We start from the raw sequence: 16,383 nt of genomic DNA, 5'->3' as shown, positions 1-16,383 counted from the left end.
TGTTTTACCGACTTCCATGAAACTGCCGTATCTCTACAGAGGAACACATAACCAGTCTGTGACTTGGCATTATGAGGATCAGACATATATCCAGCATCTAAATATCGCACCAATGTTAAATCTTTGTTTCTTTGGTAAAATAGGATATGTTTAACGCCATTCCAATGTCTTCCGGTTGGATTGGCACTGTGTCTAGCTAAGACATTTACTGCAAATGTAATATCGTGTCCGGTGCAATTTCCAAGATATAACAGTGCTCCTATAGCGCTAAGGTAAGGAACTTCAGGTCCTAACCTATCCTCGCTTTCCTCTTTTGGTCTAAACGGGTCTTTGTCCACTTCAAGTGAACGTACCACCATTGGTGTGCTGAGAGGATGAGATCTATCCATGTAAAATGTCTCCAATATCCTCTTTGTATAATTAGACCGGTGCAATAAAATTCCTTTTGGGAGGTGCTCGATTTGCGAGCCAAGATAATACTTGGTTTGACCCAAGTCTTTCATTTCAAATTCCTTCTTTAGGCAGGAACGAGCTTCTTCGAACTCTTTTAGGGTTCCAATTATATTCAGGTCATCCACATATACGGATATGATGGCAAAGCCATTTGATGACCTTTTTATGAACACACAAGGATATATTACATTATTCATATATCCACGCTTCAGGAGGTAATCAGCTAACCGATTGTACCACATACGACTTGATTGTTTAAGACCATATAATGATCTTTGCAATTTGATACAGTACATGTTACGATTTTCATTCTTTCCCATCTCGGGAAATCGAAAATCCTTCAGGGACTTTCATATATATATCGGTGTCAAGTGACCCATATAAATATGCAGTCACAACATCCATTAAGTGCATATCTAGATTCATACTTACTGCCATACTGATCAAATAACGGAACGTAATATTATCCATTACGGGAGAATAAGTGACATCAAAGTCTATACCGGGTCTCTGCGAAAACCCTTGGGCAACTAGTCTCGCTTTATATCTTACCACCTCATTCTTTTCGTTGTATTTTCTCACAAACACCCATTTGTATCCAACAGGGATAACATCTTTGGGTGTTTGGACAACAAGTCCAAAAACACAACGTTTATTAAGCGAGTCTAGTTCTGCCTTAATTGCCTCCTTCCATGTATTCCAATCTGAACGCTTCTGGCATTCAAGAATGGATTTTGGTTATGGATCCAGATTATCTTTTGAGACAGTAAGCGCTACTAAGGAGACAAATGAGTCGTCGACAACGGTTGTAATTCTATCATATCTCACTCCCGTATTCATATAGTTTATCGCAACCTCTATATTAACATCAACCAAATCCTCATCGTTTCCCAAATCAATAGGATTTGGCCGTTCCGTATTCCCGGAATTGTTATTTGGGGCAATTGCACTAATTTCACCAGGATTGCTTTCCTCTGCATGAGGCGCATTGGGTGACCGAATGTTTTTTTCTTTTCGCGGATTTATGTCTTTAGCTCCCGTGGGTCGTCCACGCTTCCGGCGTTGACTAGGCTCATCAGACATTTTTGGTCCCAAAGGGATCTCCACTCTAGGTAGTGCATTTTATGCGGGAATATGGGACTTAGTCACCCCTTTGTGATCGATAAATGCATCCGGCAGTTTACTTGCTAAATGTTGCAAGTCAATAATCTTCCGAACTTCAAGTTCGGTCATGTTTGTACGTGGATCAAGGTAATTCAATTGATCTTCCTTCCAGAAAATTTCACGGCATTCTTTAAGCTTCAGGCTTTCTCCCCCTAATGCCGGGAAATGTGCCTAATCAAATATACAATCAGCGAACCAGGGCAGTAAACAAGTCGCCCATCCGGGGCTCCAAGTATTTTATAATAGATGGAGATTCATATCCCACATAAATACCAAGTCGACGTTGAGGCCCCATTTTGGAACGCCGTGGAGGTGGTATAGGAACATATACGGCACAACCAAATATTCGCAAATGGGAAACATCGGGTTCACATCCACGTACAAGTTGAATCGGGGAGTATTCATGATATGCAGTGGGTCGAATTCTAATTAATGATGCAGCGCGCAATATCGTATGTCCCCATAAACTAAAGGGTAATTTAGCCCTCAACAGCAACGGTCTAGCAATCATTCTCGGGCGTTTGATTAAAGATTCTGCTAAGCCGTTCTATGTATGAGTATGTGGCACAGGATGCTCCACGTCTATCCCAATAGCCATACAATAGTCATCAAAGGCTTTAGACGTAAATTCACCAGCATTATCTAACCGGATCTTCTGGATCGGGTAATTAGGGAATTGTGCACGTAATTTAATTAGATGAGTGAGTAATTTTGCGAAAGCCATATTACGTATTGACAACAGGTCAACGTATGTCCATCGCGTTGAAGCATCAATCGGGACTATGAAGTACCCGAAAGGTCCACATGCAAGGTGGATAGGCCCATAGATATCTCCTTGAATTTTATGCAAAAATATAGGAGATTCCACCCTTACTTTAGTAAGAGACGGCCGTATAATTAATTTACCCTCGGCGCACGCATCGCATACATAATCGGTGGGTGAAGGGAGCCCACGATTTGTTAATGAATGTCCAACTGAATGTGTTAATATTCGGCGCATCATATTCGACCCTGGGTGACCCAAACGGTCATGCCATGATTGAAAACCTTCCGGGTTTGTGAACTTCAGGTTCATCACAACATGTTTATTACTCACATTTATGTAAGTATAATATAACCCGGAGGAGAATGATGGTAACTTTTCCATAATTTGTTTTCTGTATCCACTTATCCGAGTTAGATACAAGTATTCTTTACCACCTTCGATCTCGGTTTCAACGTGAAACCCATTGGAACGAATATCTTTAAAGCTAAGTAGGTTCCTTTTAGACCGTGGGCAAAATAAAGCATCATTAATAAAAATTTCTGTGCCCATTGGTAATATTACACGAGCTCTTCCGGAGCCTGTAATTATATTACTATCGCCTGAAATAGTGGTAATATTCCATTCGCATTTTTTTAATGCCTCAAAGAACTTCCTCTGCTGGAGGATAGTATGTGTAGTACCACTGTCTACAAGACAAAGAATACTATTTTTCTCCTCGAGATAATTGCTCAGCATCATTGATGACTAACATAAAAGAGTAAGAAATGAAATTATAATATTAAACGTGAATATTATTCAAAAACTAAGAGAATACATGTGAATAAACATAAACTTATATGTATTGCTTAATCTAAATCCAAAAAATGATCAATATCAAAAGATATATTGTCAAGAGATGATTCTTTATCCTCCATAAAAGGCTTGGTTGCAACATTGGCTTCCCTTTTTCTCTCATCTTGTTCCATTTGATAGAGGTCAACCAGGTGTTTTGGGGTGCGACAAGTGTGAGACCAATGGCCTGTAGAACCACATCTATGACAAACATTGGCACCAACCTGGTTAGGTACTTCGGGACCTTCTTTTCTTTGTGGACCACGTTTAGGTCCTTATAAACCTCTATCTCGGCTCTTATAAGGTTGATTTTTCAAGTTATGCCCTTTACCCTTCCAATGCCGGTGACTCTTGTTTTTATGACGTGCGACATGTGCTTCAGGCACAAGAGCGATCCAAGGAAGACGGGAATTATGATTTTGCATCAACAACTAGTTGTGCTTTTACGCTACAAGTAGTGCAGAAATTAATTCCGAATGCTTTAAATAATTATTTGCCCTATACCGCTGCTGGAGTACAAGGTTATTGGCATGGAAGGTAGATAATGTTTTTTCCAACATTTCAATCTCTGTGATATGCTAGCCACAGAGTCTTAATTGTGATACAATTCGGTGAATAGCAGAATTATATTCTGCTATGGACTTAAAGTCCCGAAAGCGTAAATTGATCCATTGAAACCTGGCATGAGGAAGGACCACTTCTTGTTGATGATCAAAGCGATCCTTTAGGGATTGCCATAGAATTGCAGGGTCCTCCTCGCTCGGATACTCGGCCTTCAAATCTTCATGTAAATGGTGGCGAATGAAGATAAGAGCCTTAGCCTTCCGGGGCGGGGTATAATTAGATTCCGGGAGAATAGATCGACTAAGATCTAATGATGTTAAGTGTATCTTGACATCAAAAACCCATATTAGATAATTACTTTCGGTAATATCTAACGTTGCAAACTCTCTCTTGGTAAAGTTTGACATACTTAAAAAGAAAATGTAGAGATGTTAGATAATGAAGAGGTAAAGATGTGTTACCTCGAGTGATATCTAAGATTCTAACCGGTTCGTGCTGATAACGTGTTGTAAAAGTAAACGGTGATCTTTGGAATCAACTCGGAAATACAAAGCGAACTTGAAAATATAATACGAGAGAAGAATGTAAGAGTGAAGCGGAAGCAAATGTTAACTCACTTTTCATTACCTCAACAAGTTTACAAAAGCCTCTATTTATAGGCTAGAGGGTATATTACATTGGAAGAGGAAAAACCGCTCATGGGATGTGAAAGGTGCAACATCAATCCATATCAATGTACATCAATGTACATCAATGTACATCAATGTATTTGTAACATACATTGGAAGAGGAAATGGTGAAAGGTGAAGCATCCACCTATGATTAATATAGTTATAACACTTAGAACCATTTTTTGCGAACTTGTTTCTCTTTTCTTATTGTTCGATTATGTAAATTGACACTCTTAACATAATATACATTGCATACCCACTCGATGCATTACCCACAAAATTTTATCCATGTTCACTTCACTTCGATCCCCAACAAGACATGTGTAAAAGTTTAAATACCCTTAAAGAAAGTAAAAGCGACATATTAAGTGATTTCATTGCTACATTTTTCTTACACACGAGTATTAATTTTACTAAATAAAAATTATCAATTCGATATATTTCGAAAATGTTATCCATTGGAAAAGTTTATTCTCTCCTTAAATTCAATCTTTGCAAAAATAAAAATAAAAATTACTGAACAACGGTGGAAATTTTCTGTTGCACATGAATTTATAAATAATCTAGCTAACAAGATATTAGTACACATAAAAAAGATTATTACCATATGGGTTAGCATTCTTCTAAAACTCCTCGTAAGTGAGGATTCGTAGTGTCGTGCAAGATAGAGATGCTATACAAACCGGGATAGAACTGCATACCTCACTCGATACCTAATCCACCAAATTTTTCCATTAAAGTTCACTTTACTTTAATCCTCAATCCACTTGATTAAATACCCATGAAAACCAAGACCCCATATCTCCCTCCATCTAGCCCCTTTGGTCGCAGCCCAAAGCTATCGACTCCGTCGCAGCCGTTTGTGAAGTTGTCATGGCGAATCCCAAGTGGCAGCGCCACCACTTTAGTGTCAATGTCTTCAAGTTCATCTCTCCCTGTAGGCGCCCATGGTTGTCGGCCCGTCGAGACCTAACTAACCCACCATATCTTTACTTAGATCTCGAGGGTGGTGGCGGGGGATCTTGAGGAGAGACCTCCTCTCGCCTCGCCGATATCGAATCTTGTCTACAGCGACGAGGTTGACGGGAGCGCGAGCAACCATTGGGGGAGTCATAGTGTCAAAAGGGAGGAAGATCTTTGTCCACCAATAGCCAGTTGTAAGGGTAGTGATAAGTCATTGTAAGATACTAGAGGCGAACGTGATACTGAATCGACAACCTTTTGCACGATACATGAAATGTGACGCCACTAACTAGTAATGCCACGGAATTGTGATGGTATTAGTTTTCAATTCGAGACTAAATGACCACTAAAAAAGTCAACTTCGGTATAGACTAATCTCTCCATAACATAACGCCCTACCTCAATTTTAGCATTAATTTTTGTGAAAGCTTCCGTATATTATTTATATGAATCAAAGTCATATGATATCGAACAACGAACAAATGAAAAATTCAAAAGAGGACAAGATAATGATGAGGTGATACCTATCCCACATATGGTGTGTTTGGTTCGGCTTTGGGGAAAAGCCCTTGAAAAAATGCAAAGAATTTTAGGTCAAAAGTGATTTTTTTTTAAAATGCAAACAATATTTGGTGAAGTGTATTTTAAAAGGCATAGGAATGGGAAAGCAACTTTGGTTTAAATAACTTTTAGAAAAAACTACATTGTATAAATGGTTGTTGCTAAACTAAAAAAATATTTAGATCTCATATATTTCTAGCGAGGTTTAGGCCACTTGTGAGCCAAATCTGGCTCAAGCCGGCTATCAACGGGCAAGCCAGATTTGGCTACCCACGTCCTCACCCGAGGTCTCGCAATCTCAAGCGTTGCTTGGGGGGCGCAACCTCAAGCGGGGGTCGTTGGGGCCGCTTGACCCAAGGTGGCCGAGGCTGATCTGGCATAAGAGAGAGCGAGGGACCGCTTGAATAGATATACGATTTCTATTTCTAAATGGTTAAAGTTGAAATTTTAACAAAATTTTGAGGGCAAAGGTAGTTAAAAGATTTTCATTTAACTTATTCCAACAGCGCACCGATAAGGCTGAAAAGCCCAAGGCAACCCAAGACCTGTTTTGAGCTTTCAGCCTTTTCAAAGCTGACTTTTTTCGAATGTGATTTCCTTAATTTCTTTCTAAACACCTAATTTCGGCCTTCGACGATTCAAACCTTTAGGAAAGCCTTTCCCAAACGGAGCCATGGTATTTATAACTGTGATTTGAATTAACTATACCCGACAAAGAAAACATCCCAACGAGATCTTCTTTTTGGGATTCACCATTTTCTGACATTCAAGAGGAAAGAGATAGTAAATTACCTCGTTCCCATCGCCGTGGGGGACAAACTCTTCTTTCTCTACTATAAAGGGCAGACCATCAATGACCTTGCTGCACGCCTGCGTCCACGAGAACGACACCGTTCTTACTATGCCAAAGCAAAATGGTCCCGATTTCCTATTGAAGAGGGAAGATCTCATTCATTGGAAAGCCACGAAGAGAAGGAAAAGAAGCTTCGGTCGGTCTTTACTCATCCCCAGACCCAAGAAATGCTCTGCCGCTATAATCATCGTGCTCTGTCGACTGCTGAAATTGTTATTAGTGTTGAGTGTGACCCGGGTAGACGAGGCAAGAACCGCCCCACTAAAGGCCGATTCAAAAAAATTAAAATTGGAAGCTGTCCATTGGTTCCATGGACCCACCCGGGCCCGTCCCACCAAGCAAATGAAGGGAGAGAGAGAGAGAGAGGGGAGAGATGAAAGGCCGAGAGAGAGGATGAAAGACCCAATGTGCAGCCCTGAGTCGATGGGAATTGAGAGTTGAGACCATGAGTCGATGGAAATTGAAAGTTGAGGCCGTGAGTCGAGAGACGGAGACGGAGTGACCAATATGAGAGTGAGAGTTTGAGACGAGATAAGTAAGTTTCAAATTGGGGATTTAAGATTTTTCATTTTTTTAAATTATAAATTAAATAATATATTATGTGTTGCTCTCCGATCCGGTGGGTGGGTGAGTAGTTTCACACTTGAAACCGGCAACCGGACCCGCACTCATCGGTCCGGGCCAATCCGATCCGATTCTAAATGGTGTGGGTGATTATCGATTCTTTTGCACACCCCTAATTGTTATTCCATTTTTCTCCATAAATTATAAAGATTAGTCTTGCTTGTGTTCAGTCCATGGCAGGCTGAGTTTTCAAAGTTTAGTTGAGACTATAATGTGTAGATATAATTTTCAGTGAATTGAGTTTTCCTTTTCTTTTTAAATAAGTCTAGTTTATATATAGAGGAAACTATGGACCTAGAGGGCAAAGTCTATTGCCGGTAAGTAAAATATTCAATTTATTACATGCGATTCACCAAATAGTTGATAAGATATAAGTAAATCTTTAGATTTTCATATCATATCCTATCCGTTTGAACATGAAATGTAGGGGATATACCAGCTGACCCTAGTTCTCTTCTCTCCGTCTTCCCTTCACAAGGCCTAGTTCTTTCACCTCAATGGAGCTGAGGGTTTGAGCTAGATCTCTCCCTCCCCTCCCCTTTATCTTAGGTTGTTATAGTTTTCTATTTCCTTTTTCGTTTTCCTCCTGTTTTGGGAGCTTTTTTTCGCCGATTTAGTTTAGATCCGGAAGTTTCTTTCTCTCCGTTTCAAGAATATTTCTACCTCAATATAATATAGAATTGGGGTTTTTTTGCGGGTATATTTTCGGAGTTTCGCTTTCTTTGGGTTTGATTGGTAAACAAGTTCGGTCTTAAAGAAGATTAGAAGACCTTCGTGAAGGTTTGGCTTTCAAAGGTGTCAAATCTATAATCTTTCAACCATTTTATTATGCTAAGTGATGGTGTTGGGGATGCCAAACATATGTGCACACCGCCGAAAGGCAAAGTTGTAGCTACAAACGGAGTTCTTAATGCGTGCTCATTATTGAAAATGGATTTGATGATAGGCCGTCAATTTTGGTATGAAGAAACCATAGGTGTGCTCTTTGCTTGTGTAACCTATGACCTTGTTTTAATGATTTTTCTTATTATGAGGTTGATTTTTTTTTTTAAAGTTGTCTGGAATTCGTCTTTGATTTGATATTATGCTTTTTGAATCAAGATGTTTCTCATTCACATTTCGAGGAAAAGTGAATGAAATTAAAAAAAGTACCATGCCCTATCCAGTTTAGTCCTAATTGGAAATTCAGGCGATCAAATGCGGCTTAAAACGACATTACATGAAACAAGATTGAGAAAAATATGGAAGATGACACAAATGTAGCATGGCATACGCACGTTCTTTCACGAGTCTCTGATTTTTCAGTTTGATTGATGCTCATCCACGAAAGGACGAGACGGTGGTTGGGATGCGGAGCGCTTTTGATATCAAAGAAGTACATCGGGCAGACTGCAGAGCAAATGGACAGCCAACCTTTCTGTAAACAGAGCAACAGACATGGACGTGACATTGAAGGACAGATGCGAAGCTCCTTTGAAATTTCAATAATTATACGGTAAAAAGAAACCGAAGAGCATTATTTTCTGAAAAAAAGAAGAAGCAAACTAGTAATTTGGAATCTGGCCAAGAAGATTATAATGCTAGTACACATTGTCTTTGAATCAGAGGTACATCACCGATAAGTCGGTTCAAAGATGTTGTGCGAAGCACAAATCGATGACGCAAGAGCCAAAACTCCGATGATTTACCACGGATACGAGACGTTACTATACGACCCTATTCGACCGTAGCAATCCGGAGATGACTCGGAGTTTAACTTCCCTATCATTATCTCCTAAGTCGAGAGAAAATATTTTTCTTCTTTTCATTCTAGAGAATACCCTTAAATTTTACGTCCAAAAGTTCGGACGAAGTAGTTTAATGACTTTACTCAAGTCCAAAATTTCAATAATTTATACGGTAAAAAGAAACCGAAGAGCATTAGTTTCTTAAAAAAAATGCAAACTAATAATTTGGAATCTGACCAAGAAGATTATAATGCTAGTGATAATGCATTCCTCCTTAGATAGTCAAAAAAGAGACCGTTGACCAAATACTTGTTTATTACACTTCTCAGTTTCGCTAGGTTTGTACCATATATATAAGTCCATCCACAAATTGTCTGATAAGATGCAATTTTACCCAAATTGGTGTTATTCGAACTGAACATTGTTGAGCAGAGAATCCATTGGTCTAATCCTACTTTTTGTTGGGGATTTATGTTAGTTTCGTGGGCCAGTGAGCTTGAAAACAACACCCCCTTCTCTCGTTATGGATGTATTTTCGATTTCACGTCAATGTCAATCTAGCACATTTAGGCAATCTCATATCAGAGTAAGGATTGACCGTCGATGCGATGATCAAAAAGATGTCGCACCCTAATCGGACTCGGACTTCTTCAAAATCACAGACCATGTATTAAGCACACGCCGCATGCATTGACAAACCATGTAAATCAAAGTGGAGGAAAATGAGGATGTGCGAGACATGTGGATAGTTTAAGCACCCGTAGAGTCAATTCTCTATGTTCTTTGGGTTTCGGTTTTTTGTCGAAAAATGAATGATCTATACAACGCTTTTAAGAAAAAAGGACCTTTTGTATGGCTTGAAATAATCAGTCAATGGAAAATGTTCTCAATATCGACAACAATCCATGTCTAAACATGCTCGAGGATGGTGAGAATATTTTTTGGTTCATTCAATTTGGTAAGCGATACAAGCGATCATTTTTAGAGTAAAATATTTTACAAGTCATTTATTTTTTGCAAAATAGACGGGGACCCTAAGTGCTCTTGTCCAAGTCTCAATCGAAGCATGACATATGCTTGTCTAGATGGACAACCACATAGGTTGTGACATGTGTCATGTTTCCCCATGTCATGCCTCCCTCCATGTGGTCCACCGCCTGTGTTGTTGAGCTCCTACATCATCTTGGTTGGTTATTGAAGCTTTAGATGCTACAGATAAAGCATGACATGTTCTTTTCCCCTTCGGATCCATTTCGCCCTTGTCAGGACTGTGGTTGAGATTTTGAGGACGTTCACCTCCATTTCCTGGTCAGGGTTTGACTGGAAATTGGTCGAGGCGACTCACGGGGTCATTTTGAGTTGTGTTCCTTGTCCCACCTGATCGCAGGCATGTGACTCGCCTGTTGCCCGGAAGCCCGGATCGGACCTGACCGAATAGGCTCGGGCCAGGATTTCGGGGTCCCCCAAGCTTGAAATGGCCCGGCATGGCCCCAAATATTTTTTTCACTAATTTAAAAATATGACATACGGTTAGTTATGCTCAAAACGATTTGATAAAATCACGAATAAATTAGCTGAATAAACATAGAAAAAAGTGATTTTTGAGGCCGAAAAACATAATAACTGATTTATTCTTAAACTTGAAAGAGAGTACTAAAATCGGGCTAGGGCTGAACAGGCCGGGACCGCCTCGTTCTAGTTTGGCCTGAGACTTTTTATCTAAATCTCGGCGGGCCAAGAAACATTGAGGCCTACTCCGCCCCGCCCCGCCCCGCCCCGCCCAGCCGGGCATGTGGTTGAGCACGTGCAACACAATTAATAAGGTATAAGAAATGCACCGTGGAAAAGGAGATTGAAACTCGGAATCTGATGAAAATTGTTTCTGTAAATGTTTTGGTGAGGGATGACAAATTGTCTGTCTGGATTCTGGACATCCATTTGAGCATGCCTTGCTCTGATATTCTCTTTGCACAAGAGAAGAGCAAAATGTTAAAGAGAAAATTACAGGCAAGGACAATACAAATCCATGTATCATTCAGCGCCATGGGAAGGAAAGAAAAGAAAGGTTTGTGAATTATTGGGGAGGACAAAGCCCATAAAACGAACGGGGAAAGCGAAAGCAACTCCTTCTCTCTCCTCTCTTCAACCCCCCTCCCTCCACCCACTGCGAGGAACTGGGCATCGAAAGTGGCAAGAGACAGCAAAAGCACGACGTTTGCGCTCCCCACAGTGACCCCATCAAGCCCCGGTCTCCTCCATGTAGTGTCTCTCTTTGTCCTCTTAGCCGCTTGAAAGCACCACGAATAAAATCTCCCTCCTCCTCCTCCTTCATTGTTTCTTGTTTTCTTGATGTGAATCTCGTGGCGAAGAAGATGCCAAGGCCTGGCCCGAGACCTTATGAGTGCGTCAGACGAGCTTGGCACAGCGATAGGCACCATCCCATGCGAGGTTCCATCGTCCAGCAGATCTTCAGGTGGGTTGGTCTTGGGTTGATTTGTGCTTGAATTCGAGGCTTTAAAGTTGGTGTCTTTTTTGTGTGCTGGAGTTGTGAATTGGGACTGCCCCACCTGGTGTTGATCAGGGTCGTCAACGAGGCTCACAGCTCTGCAACCAAGAAGAACCGGGAATGGCAAGAGAAGCTTCCCATTGTTGTTCTCAGAGCTGAGGAAATCATGTACTCTAAAGCTAATTCCGAGGTTTTTCTTGTTCTTTTGCCTTTTTTGCTGTTCTTGGGTTCGTGGGTTGGTGTGTCTTTTCATGGTTTCTGTATGGTGGTTTGTTGAAGTTTAAGTTGTTGTTTGTTTGCTTAGGCGGAGTACATGGATCTAGAAACTCTATGGGAGAGGGTTAATGATGCCATTAATACCATTATTCGGAGGGATGAGAGCACTGAAACTGGAGACCTTTTGCCACCATGTGTTGAAGGTACCAAAATGCTTTTTAGATTGCATTCTGCTAGATCTAGCTCTGAGTTTTTTGGAAGGTTCATCAGCTTCTGGCTCCATTCCTAATGCAGTTATTACATGGCAGTAAGAGAGTTCGGTGATGTTATTTTGGTCTGTCTCCATTTACTTTTGGACTTAATTTAGAATTCTTTTTACACTGCTTCTCCATGTATCTGTGTTGATTTAATGCGCTTGCTCATGAGCAGCTGCATTGAATTTGGGTTGTGTCGCTGTGAGAGCTTCAAGAAGTCAAAGGCACAATAATTTTAGGACTTATCTGACTCCAAGAGCACGGGAACCTGTTGCTGAGATGTCTGGAACTTCGGATAAGCTAATGGACAGACGATTTCCGCCTTCACCGGCGGCGGTTCATTCTGCACAGTTTCCGAAAGTTGCCAGGTCCGAAACTGCGGGTTCCCATCTCTTGGTAGCTGAGCCTTCCAATCATGTGATTGAAAGACATGAACTTGCTTCTCCTTGCAGTCACCCTCTTCCATTTGAGAGTAGTCCCAGAAGATTTAACGGATTGATGAACATGGAAACAAACACCTTGATGAACTTCGATACGGTATATCCGTTGTACTATGGAACCCACTATCCAACTGAAGAGCTGCGGACAGTTTCACAAGTTCGAGATGATGCCGGCACTATACTTGTTGGAACCCCCATAGGGAGATCGATTCCAGAGTCTACTGAAGCTGGTATGCTGCACAACGTCTTATCCCATAGTAGTTCTGAAGGTACTTTGAACATTGTCAGAAGAGTCGATTCCAGAAACACCGGTGAGAAATCATCAGAGGAAAAATGTGACTTGTCATTACGGTTGAGTTTGGATTCAGATCCGTGTGCGAGCACGAGACTTAGTCCAGTTCCTGAAGCTGAGGATTTTGATTTGAATTGTTCCCAGGAGAGAATGGCGCTTACTGCATCACAAATGCATGTCAACAAGGAATTCTGTTTTCTCCCGAGCAGAACCTCAACCATGGAACAGCTCGAGTTCTCGCCATGTAAATGGATTTCAGAGGGTGAGGGTAGGATTTTGGAGGCAACAATTAGGAAGCGCAAGGAACCTTTTGGAAACAATGAGGGAGCTGGGCAATTTTTCTGGCAACCAGAGTTCCAACACAATTTGGGTACTGGTTTATAGACACTTTTTCTTGCAGCTATATCAATGCCTTTTAGTTCAGAAATGCCCTAAAGTATGCATCTGCCCTTGATTTACGTTAACGATGATAGTGTTACCTGCTTCTGATGGTTGCTAGTGTTTGTGGTGCAAAAGTTTAAACGACAAAACAAACCAAGCTTTCTCATCTCAGGCAGTCCACAAAGAATTTTCTTTATATGGACATATATGGATCCGGACACTTTCTTGGTGCATGTTAAGTTACATTGTGTGACGGGCTATCTGGGAACTGATATCTGGCAGAGGGTAGATGCAGCATTGCCTCCGTTCGAGAATGGGATATTTACCAGCTCCAATATGAGCTTTTTTAGTGAGCATATAAATGCAAGAATGTCCTCACGTCAGAAGGCGATGTCTTACTGGTACAGGTGTCTCACTGGAGAGCTCAGTAGTTTTTCAAAAAATATTGAACTAGTTGTGCAGTGCCCTGCTGCCATATTCTTCTGTTGGTATCTTCATGAGAGTTAAGACTTTAGGATGAACTAAATGGTCTGTTGGATGAAGGAAAAGACAGGGTAACATCATCTATGGAGATGCCTTCTTTGGCTCGATTTTCCAATTGGAATGGTGATGTTCACTGACTTTTTACTTTATAACTTTTTCCGGGAGTTGTCAACTAACTTGAGCAGAGTGTGCTCATGCCAGCATGACCTGGTCAAGAGTCCTTGGAGAAGGTGTGTCAAAGACTGAATGAAGTGAAGCAATAAATTAAGAGAAAGAGCATAGCAAGAGGAAACAATGACAGTGGGGTCGATCTGATCTGGTAAGAGAGTTTAATTGAGTTGGTTTAGTTTTGATGGTCAGTATGGTAGCTGTAGTCATCTGATCCTCGTTGGATCTTGTTGTATTGGCTTCTAGCAGGAGTTAGTCGCCCCATGTGGTGGTCCGGAACGTCATTTCTGTAAGCGTCATTGAAAAAAGGGATTAGCCTTCAGTGTTCCGCAGAAGGCGCACCAAAGGCGTGCATCAAAGCTCTGTTTTCAGAAAATGATGAGCTCTTTCAAAACTTCTGTTAGTGCTATGCTTATGGGAAATGTATGAACTCAAATCTTTCTTGATGGTGTTGCATTTCTTAGCACACCTTACACCATGATGTTGGTTTTCATCGCAGATGAAATTCCTTATTCGTTTCTAGCTTTGAGAAGAAAGCGCTGTGTGCAATTGCAATTGGTTTTCAAAATTTCAATGCTATTGATTTTTCTTTGACATGGTATGAACAACATACTCAGATCATAATAACTCGATGAATAGATATTTCAACTTTATATACATTGGCATATCAAGTGGGAATCAGCAAATTTGCCTCCCATGAAAAATTTTGGCGCATTTAACACGTGCATAATGTGGAGCATAAGTTAATACCGCCCTTCCTGTTGATGTTGTCTTATTAAATGTAAGACAAAGTATACCTCCTCAATTTCAGGATGCCAGCTATCAGCAGAAAGAAACTCATGGCTGATACCATTTAGTTTAATCATGCTACAAGCAGAGCTCTTCTTTGCGGCACTAGCGCTCAGCGATCTCCTAGTCTTGACCACATCATCCCACCGGTTCACACTCGTGTATATGCTAGCCATGATCGAATAGGCTCCGCCATCTTCAGGGCACAGCTCCGTTACATTCCTAGCTGCCTTTTCTGCAGTTTCGACATTTCCATGTATTTTGCAACCTCCAAGCAACCCGCCCCAGACAAAGATATCACCTCTCATTGGCATCTTATATATCATGTCTTCGGCCTCTTTGACCAGACCGGCCCGGGCAAGCAAATCGGCCATGCACCCATAATGCTTGAGCTCTCGGACTACACCATATACCGATTCCATCTTATCAAAAATCTCAGAGGCTTCATGGACTAGACCGGCATGGCTACACCCAACAAGAACTCCAAGAATACTCACTCCGTCAGGTCGTAAACCTGAGAAAACCATTCTTGAGAAGTAGTCTAGTGATGAATGACCATATCCATGCATTCCTAGCCCAACAAGCAGGGCATTCCAAGTATACAGATTCTTTTCAGGGCTTTCCTCGAACAGCTCCATGGCTATTTCGATGCAACCACACTTCATGTACATGTCGACCAACCCGGTGCACAAGAAAGAATCTATTAGAATCTCATTTTCCCTCATATATTCATGCATTTTCTTCCCTTGATCAATTTCACCCAGCTGCGCACAAGCAGAGAGAGCAGAGACAATGGCCACATTATCAGGCCGAATGTCTGAAGCAATCATGAGATCGAACATTCGAATAGCCTCCTCGCACTGGTTTGTCTGTGCGTAACCAGCAACCAGAGTACCCCACGAGACAGCATCTCGTTCGGGCATTTCCTCAAACAATATCCGCGCGTTCTCGACATCACCCGATTTCACAAGACCGTCGATCATGCTATTAAAACTCACGACATCGCGGCAAGAGCTCTCATCGAAGACCCTGCGCGCATCGGCCACATGACCGCACATAGAATTCACGCGGACGAGAGAGTTGACGACGAAAAGATCGGCCGCGAACCCGAGCTTGACGGCTTGGCAATGGAGGGTCCGAGCCAAAGAGAGGGCCTGAAGCTGGGCACAGGCCTTGAGAGCAAAAGGGAATGAATGGAAGTCGAGGGGCAAGCCAAGGCGACGCATTTCGACGAACAGGAGGAGGGCGGAGAGAGGGGAAGCGAGGAGGGTGTGGGCTCTGATGATGGTGTTGTAGCAAAACGTCGACGGGTCTGGGATGGCTCTGAACACCGAGGACAGGTAGCTCGCCGATGCCTCGGCGCTCGGGCCTGATAGAGAGGGAGCGGGGATGAGAGCGGTGAGCGCAAAGAGAATGCGGGTGAGGACAGGGCCCGGGTCGGCACAGAGGAGGCCATTGGCGATGGCTTGAGCGTGGACTTGGTGAAGGTGTTTGATGCTGCTGCATTTCTTGAGGACGACGAGAAGCGTAGACGAACAGGGAATCGACATCAAGCTCCTTCCATTGGCATGCATTTTCTTAAAAGGAGACTGAGCGAACGTGCAGCATTGATCTCAAATAGAAAGTCAGATTGAATCTCAGGATACATAGAAAGGGGCTATCCAAGATCGAAGAAGA

General features: G+C 41.8%; 2 protein-coding genes across 5 annotated transcripts; one reads left to right on the top strand and one right to left on the bottom strand.

Annotated features, from left to right (window-relative positions):
• Window positions 1-11,164: 11,164 nt before the first annotated feature.
• On the top strand, window positions 11,165-14,363 carry LOC115757371. Of its 4 annotated transcripts, none has more exons than XM_048278268.1 (5): window positions 11,165-11,650; window positions 11,759-11,873; window positions 11,988-12,102; window positions 12,329-12,823; window positions 13,030-13,278. In XM_048278268.1, the coding sequence occupies exons 1-5, from the start codon at window positions 11,550-11,552 to the stop codon at window positions 13,131-13,133; spliced, it is 930 nt and encodes a 309-aa protein (XP_048134225.1). In that variant the 5' UTR covers window positions 11,165-11,549; the 3' UTR covers window positions 13,134-13,278. The 4 variants fall into 4 exon arrangements, 3 of the variants coding, with proteins under 3 accessions (XP_048134225.1, XP_048134224.1, XP_030553436.2); XM_048278267.1 differs by having other exon boundaries at window positions 11,166-11,650; window positions 12,329-12,521; window positions 12,606-14,363; XR_004017324.2 differs by adding an exon at window positions 14,167-14,363 and having other exon boundaries at window positions 11,169-11,650; window positions 12,329-14,068.
• A 186-nt stretch (window positions 14,364-14,549) lies between these two features.
• LOC115757369 (pentatricopeptide repeat-containing protein At5g61800) lies at window positions 14,550-16,326 on the bottom strand. Its single transcript, XM_030697574.2, has one exon. The coding sequence runs from the start codon at window positions 16,278-16,280 to the stop codon at window positions 14,661-14,663; it is 1,620 nt and encodes a 539-aa protein (XP_030553434.2). The 5' UTR covers window positions 16,281-16,326; the 3' UTR covers window positions 14,550-14,660.
• Between the last annotated feature and the right edge of the window lie 57 nt (window positions 16,327-16,383).

The sequence above is a fragment of the Rhodamnia argentea genome, chromosome 4, assembly GCF_020921035.1.
Source record: "Rhodamnia argentea isolate NSW1041297 chromosome 4, ASM2092103v1, whole genome shotgun sequence".
NCBI lineage: Eukaryota > Viridiplantae > Streptophyta > Magnoliopsida > Myrtales > Myrtaceae > Rhodamnia > Rhodamnia argentea.
The sequence above is the reverse complement of the archived record's forward strand: the minus strand, read 5'-3'. Positions and strand labels throughout refer to the sequence as shown.

Coding starts and splice junctions, on each gene's coding strand:
- LOC115757371 (XM_030697576.2), top strand. CDS start 11,550: ATGCCAAGGCCTGGCCCGAGACCTTATGAGTGCGTCAGACGAGCTTGG. Junction 11,874..11,987: donor ACTCTAAAGCTAATTCCGAG/GTTTTTCTTGTT, acceptor TTGTTTGCTTAG/GCGGAGTACATGGATCTAGA. Junction 12,103..12,328: donor TTTGCCACCATGTGTTGAAG/GTACCAAAATGC, acceptor GCTCATGAGCAG/CTGCATTGAATTTGGGTTGT.
- LOC115757369 (XM_030697574.2), bottom strand. CDS start 16,280: ATGCATGCCAATGGAAGGAGCTTGATGTCGATTCCCTGTTCGTCTACG.